General features: G+C 37.5%; 1 protein-coding gene across 1 annotated transcript in view; it reads right to left on the reverse strand.

Annotated features, from left to right (window-relative positions):
* Positions 1-7375, reverse strand: part of LOC105814051 (cytochrome P450 4X1) — a 32301-nt gene that overhangs the window by 11366 nt on the left and 13560 nt on the right. The window contains exons 7-8 of the mRNA XM_012648927.1: positions 3174-3280; positions 2411-2601 (exon numbers count right to left, since the gene is read on the reverse strand). Of these exons, the coding sequence (XP_012504381.1) occupies positions 2411-2601; positions 3174-3280 (298 nt within the window). The remainder of the gene's footprint in view (positions 1-2410; positions 2602-3173; positions 3281-7375) is intronic.

Raw genomic sequence — 7375 nt, forward strand, 5'->3', positions numbered from 1 at the left:
CTTGAGCCCAGGAGTTTGAGGTTGCTGTGAGCTGTGATGAAGCCACTGCACTCTAGCCTGGGTGACAGAATGAGACCCCGTCTCAAAAATAAAAAGACAAAAGATAATAAATATTAGTGTGGTTGTGGAGAAAAGGGAACCCTTGAACACTGTTGGTGGGAAAGTAAATTAGTATAACCATTATGAAAAACAATATGGAGGTTCCTCAAAAAATTAAACATAGAACTACCATCCAATCTATCAATTTTACTTCTGGATATACATCCAAAGGAAACAAAATCAGTATTGAAGAGGTATCTGTATGCACAATAACCCAGATGTGAAATCAGCCTAAATGTCCATCATTGAATGAATGGCTTAAGAAAATGTGGCATAGGCCAGGCGCGGTGGCTCACGCCTGTAATCCTAGCACTCTGGGAGGCCGAGGCGGGTGGATCGCTCAAGGTCAGGAGTTCAAGACCAGCCTGAGCAAAAGCAAGACCCTGTCTCTACTAAAAATAGAAAGAAATTAGCTGGATAACTAAAAAAAAATATAGAAAAAAATTAGCCGGGCATGGTGGCGCATGCCCATAGTCCCAGCTACTCGGGAGGCTGAGGCAGAAGAATTGCTTGAGCCCTGGAGTTTGAAGCTGCTGTGAGCTAGGCTGACGCCACAGCACTCTAGCCAGGGCAACAGAGCAAGACTCTGTCTCAAAAAAAAAAGAAAGAAAGAAAACGTGGCATATATACGCAAAGGAATACTATTTAACCTTACAAAGAAGGATATCTTGTCATTTGTGACAACATGGATGAACCTGGAGGACATTACGTTAAGTGAAATAAGCCAGGCACAGAAAAACAAATGCCACATGATCTCACTTATATGTGGAATCTAAGAAAAAATCAAACTCACAGAAGCAGAGAAAAAAATGGTGGTTACCAGGGGCTGGGAGGAATGAGGAATTGGGGAGATGTCAGTTCAAGGATACAAAGTTTCAGTTAGACAGGAGGATTAAGTTTAGGAGACATATTGTACAACATATTAGTTAACAATTTGTATACCTGAAAATTGCTAAGAGGATAGCTTTTAAATGTCTCTATCACAAAAAATGGTAAGTGTGAGATAATGGACGTGTCCACTGATTGATTGATTCAGTCATTCCCCACAATGTGTACATATACCAAAACATCATGTTGTATACTATACGCACACACACACACACACACACACATATACATTCACACACACACTTTTCATCAGTTAAAAAAAATAATTACTCAACACTGTATTGTGTGCTATATAGATTAAACCTTTAATTTATGGCAGAAAATTACTATTATTTCCTTATAAAAATGAGATCTCTACTATACTTTATAACTTCAAATTTTGCTTTAGAAATGTTTCAGGTGAGCTGACCTTTGCATATGAAATATGATGTTTTTTCCTAGTCATGTGGCTGAGTTGCCCCTAGTATTTTGATCCTTCTGCCCTTTTGACCAGCTAGGGAAAAAGGTGAGATCTATGTTAGGGGCATGTTTTATTTCTGCAAACAGCACATCTGAGGGGCAAATCCATAACCCGGGCTTTATTAACAGCAAGATATGCTTAAAGTCTAACAAAATAGAATTGAAGTTTTCCACCTAGCTAACTTCTACTCATCCTATAAGAGGCAGCTTAAGTGTTGGATCCCAGGGAAGTTGGATCCCCAGGGAAGTCTCCTTGAGCCCCCCAGGCCAGGTTAGGCGCCTGTCTTCTGTGTCTCTGTGTTAGCCAGCACATGTGTCTTTCATTGCACTCATCGTGATATACCGCAATTTTCTATAGGGAGGTCTGTCTTCTGTAGCAGACCGTGAGTTCATTGAGGGCAGGACCCACATCAAATCCTAGTCAATTTTTTTAGTGCTTCAGGACTTAAAATGTTCTCAGACCATATTTGCTAAACTCAACTACAGTATGTATCATCTAATATTATGTTCAAAGTCCAAAATCAATCCTGAGGAATAAAATTGGAGACAAGGGCATGGGAGAGGATGTCTACAATGAGCCTTAAATACTGCAGCTGCTCATTCAGCTCTCTGAGGAGAGGAGTCCCACGTGAGCCCCATGGTTCAAGCTCTAAGTGCAAACCTAGGGATCAAGTCCTCATTGCCAATGCACCAGAGATTGAATGAAAGAGTGGGAATGGGACGTTTTACACACCACTGATTAGAAAAATAATGACAGATAATTTATAGATGACTAACTTTCTTTTGCAAAAGACAAGAGGTTAAGTTGGGGCTCTCGTAAGAAAGAGCAGAAAAGTAGCCTACCTCTTCTGCTTCCATATACACATGTCTTGAGACACTATGGTCACTAAGTCACTAGGGCAAAAAATAAAGCAAAATCCCAAGAGGAGAACTAGGATGAAATACTTGGAGATGCAGATCTTACCACGTGATGGAAGACCCGTCCCCTAGGATGCCCTTGATCTCCTCCCGGCATCTGTCCTGATGCTCAGGGTTCCGAGCCAGGCAGTAGAGGAGCCAGGAGAGGCTCGAAGCCGTGGTTTCGTGCCCTGCGGCCATGAACGTGTTCACCTCAGATCGGATGTCAGTGTCTGAGAAGCTCTCCCCATTTTCAGCCTAGTAAGCACAGTAGAGATATATTTTTATAAACTGTCAGTTTAGAGATATTTGGCTATCCAATCAAAATAATGATTTTAGGGGAAAAATTAGAGTTTCAAATAAGAGTTTCAATTTTAATTCAGTTCAACGAATATATAGTATAAGCCACATTTTGCCCAGAGCATAAAGGAGAACCATGGTTAGAAAAGAAGGCCTTGAAAAGAGGCCCCCAATCACCAGGCCCTAGAAAGTCTCTTCAAAGTCTCAGATATATCCAGATTTTCTAGGACCTCATCATCATCATTTTACATGTTTACCATATGACCATTTTGTTGTGATTCCCTGAACTCCATGTAACTATATGATAATCCCCAAATCCTGTTAAATCTGTAATTTAGTCTTTACTGACTCTCTCTAGTAACATGGTTGCAGAATTCTATCTTTACCCCAAACTGCATGGAGCCAACTCACCAATTCAAAGTAGTATTAAATTTAGTCAATCAGTTTTGTTTTTGTCTCCCCACCTCATCCTCACTTACCCGCATAAGTCACTGGCTGGTTGAGCAGGATCATAAACTTGGAAGATTTACCTGGGCAGAGAGGACAATATCCAGAAAATCCTTGTACTTCCTCTTCTGAGTGTTGTTCTGCTGCTCCCCAGCCTTGAAGGACTTCTTTCTGTCCTGGATCATCTTTTCTGGATAGGATAATAGTTCCCCATCACCAAAGTGATAGCAAAGTAAATCAAAGTCAAATAAATTATAAAGCAAGCCATAGCCCATGAATAGCTCCAAATCTTGCTTGATTTCCAGAGGCCAAAGTGAGTACATGATATTTAAATAGATTTAAGTTTCACAGATGGTTCATTCCCCCATTAAATGGCCAACTTTTGATGAAAACTCCAAAAATAAACACAACAGACCCAAATATAGTTTATATCCAGTAGGTAGGCAATATAATTAAGATGATTTTAAATTTAGACTCAAACAACTAATTGTTCTTTTCTTCCTCAGTCTAAAATCTTATCTTCATGGAAAAGTTATCAAATAAAATGGAATGAAATGGAAGACAGCAAAAAAAAAAAAATGCTAACATATGTATAACTGAAGGGGCTGAAAGAAAAAAAAACTAAAAATGTGGAATAGAGGTAATATTTAAAACCATAATTCCAGCAAATTTTCTGGAAATAGGAGCAAATTTATATCTATATATTAAAGGACCCATTTTATGCCTGGAAAAATTGGAACAGAGCGGCCAATTCCATTACATGTCCTAGTAAAATTATTTGACATTAAAGACAGAAGAAAAAAATTCTCAAAGACTCCAGACAAAAAGATCGAACCACTTTTTGGGGTGACAAAGTTAGGCTAGCATCAGACTTGCCACCGGCAATACAGAACTCAAGGCAACAGTAGAGCTTTCTTAGGAATTCAAAGAAGTATGAGATAAATATTTCACATCCAGCCAAACTGCCCTTTGAGTGTTAAGGCTATGAAAAATACGCAAGAACTCAGGGGATGCCATGGTTATGAGCCCTTTCTGAGAACATAGAAGATGAACTTCATCCAACCTAGAGATGACTGCAAGAAGGTCATTAAAAGAACTGAGGTGGGCATTTAAGAGATTTAATTCTAGATCTTAGACTAAAACAAAGACAGAGACCTGGGTGGAACAATAACATATGAACATTAACAGTAAGAATAATGCAACTAAAAATATAATATATGGGAGACAGAAAGGGGAAAACGGAATAACATCACCAATAGCTGTAGAGGTAAGAAATGGAACTCAAAGGACATCATTTAAAACTGATAAACCATGAAATAATTAGCCAGTAACAAAAGGACGAATAACCCTGTATGAATCCACTTAGATGGAGGTACCTAGAGTAATCAAATTCACAGACAGAAAGCAGAATGGTGGCTGCCAAGGGCTGAAGGGTGGGAAGAATGAGGAGTGATTGTTTAGTGGGTGTGGGGTTTCAGTTCTGCATGATGAAAAGAGTTCTGGAGATGGATGGTGTTGACAGCTGCTCAACAGTGCGAATGTACTTAATGCCGCCGGACTGTACACTTAAACACGGTTAAGATGGTAAATGCTATATTATATGTATTTTACCCCAACAAAAATTAATGACAAATCAGACAGCAAATGGTTAAGTAAGGAAAAGGGGAATTAAGGATTCCATAAAAGGACTAAATACTGTGGTAGCCATAAAACAAAAATATAATGTCAAAAGACATTACATTTAAAAAGAACAAAGAAGACATACCACATAGAGAAAGAAACAGTGTGCTGGATTGAAGAACGTGCCCCCAAACTTTATGTCCACTTAGGACCTGTGAATGTGGCCTTATTTTGAAATACAGTCTTTGTAGAAGCACAGCCATGTGTTGCTTAATGATGGGAATGCATTATGATAAATGCATCATTAGGCAACTTCATGGTTGTGCAAATATCATAGACTATACTTACACAAACCTAGATGATATAGCCTACTACACACCTGAGCTATATGGTATAGCTTATTGCTCCTAAGCTACAAACATGTAAAGCATGTTACTATGCTAAATACAGTAGGCTATTGCAACACACTGATAAGTATTTGCGTATCTAAACATACCTAAACATAGAAAAGGTAAACTAAAAATATGGTATTATAATCTTATGGGACCACCATTGTATATGCAGCCTGTCACTGACACATTGTTATGTGGCACATGACTATAATCAAGTTAAGATGAAGTCATATTGGAGTAAGGTGGGCCCTAATTCAATGATTGGTAACCTCATGAGAAGAAAGAAATTTGGAAAAAGATACATAGAGAGAAATCAATCATGTGAAGGCAGAAATTAGACTTATGCAATTGCAGGCGAGGAATTCTAAGGATTGCTATCAAACACCAGAAGGCAGAAAGAGGAAGGATGGATTTTTCTCTAGAGCCTTCAAGAGGGAACTTGGCCCTGCTGACGCCCTGATTTTGTATCTCCAGCCTCCGGAACTGTGACAGAATAAGTTTCTGTTGTTCTAAGTCACCCAGTTTGTAGTTATTTGTTATGGCCTACATCTACTAAGAAATTAAATCAATAATCAACAACCTCTTGCCAAACAGAAAAACCGGACACAGATGATTTCACTGGTGAACTCTACCAAACATTTAAGAAAGAAATTAAACCAATTTTCTACAATCTCGTCCAGAAAATAGAAGCGGAAGGACTACTTCCTGGCTCATTTTATGAGGCCAGCATTACCCTAATACCAAAACCAGACAAAGATATTACAAGAAAACTACAGACTAATATCTCTCACAAAGATGCAAAAATTTTCAACAAAATATTAACAAATTGAATCTAACAATATCTAAAAATAATTATACACCAAGACCAACTGGGATTCATTTCAGGTATGCAAGGCTAGTTCAATATTCAAAAATCAATTAATGTAAAAAAATATTATATCAACAGACTAAAGGAGAAAAATCATATGATCATATCAATAGATGCAAAAAAAATCATTTGACAAAATCCAACACTCATTCATAACAATTTAAAAAAAGACCTCCCAGAAAACTAGGAATAGAGGGGGAACTTCCTCAACTTGATAAAGAAATCTACAAAAACCCTACAGTTTACCTCGTACATGATGGTGAGAAACTAGATGTTTTCCTGATAAGATCAGGAAATAAGGTAATGATGTCCTCTCTCACCAATCCTATTCGACATTGTCCTGGAAGTCTTAGCTAATACAATAAGACAAGGAAACGAAAGGCAGATTGGGAAAGAAGAAATAAAAACGTCTTTGTTCATAGATGACATGATTGTCGAAAATCCCAAAGAATCAACAAAAACCTCCCGGAACTAATGAGCGATTATAGCAAGGTTGTAGGATACAATGTTAATATATAAAAGTCAATTGCTTTCTTATATACTACAAATAAACAATTGGAATTTGAAATTAAAAACACTACAGCATTTATATTAGCTCTGAAAAATGTAATAGGTCTAAATGTAACAAAATATGTATAAGACCTGTATGAGTAAAACTATACAACTCTGATGAAAGAAATCAAAAAAGATCTAGATAAATGGGAGATATTTCATGGACATGTAGGAAGGCTCAATATTGTCAAGGCATCATTTCTTTCCAACTTGATCTATAGATTCAATGCAATCACAATCAAAATCCCAACAAGTTACTTTGTGGATATCAATGAACAGATTCTAAATTGTATATGGTATGGGAAAATACCCAGAACAGCCAACACAACAGAAAAAGAGAAGAACAAAGCTGGAGGATGGACACTACTTGACTAAAAGATTTACTCTAAAGCTACAGTAATCAAGATAGTATGGTATTGGAGAAAGAACAGATGAATAGATCAAGAGAACACAACAGAAAGCATAGAAATAGATCCACACAAATACAGCCAACTGATCTCTGATAAAGGAGCAAAGGCAATTCAACGGAGAAAGGATAGTCTTTTTGACAAATGGTGGTGGAACAACTGGACATCCACGCAAAAAAAATTGAATCTAGACATAGATCTTATAGCTTTCACAGAAATTAACTCAAAATGGATCACAGACATAAATGTAAAATGGAAAAGTGTAAAATTCCTAGAAGACATCATAGGAAAAATCTAGGTGACCTTGGATTTGGTGATGACATTTTAGATACCACACCAAAAGCACAATTGATGAGAGAAAAAAGTTGGTAAGGTGGATTCATTACAATTAAAAATCTTTTGCTCTGTGAAAGATACTTTTAAGAGAATGAAAAGACAAGTCAGGC

This window comes from Propithecus coquereli, unplaced genomic scaffold, assembly GCF_000956105.1.
Source record: "Propithecus coquereli isolate 6110/MARCELLA unplaced genomic scaffold, Pcoq_1.0 Scaffold299, whole genome shotgun sequence".
Classification (NCBI taxonomy): Eukaryota; Metazoa; Chordata; class Mammalia; order Primates; family Indriidae; genus Propithecus; species Propithecus coquereli.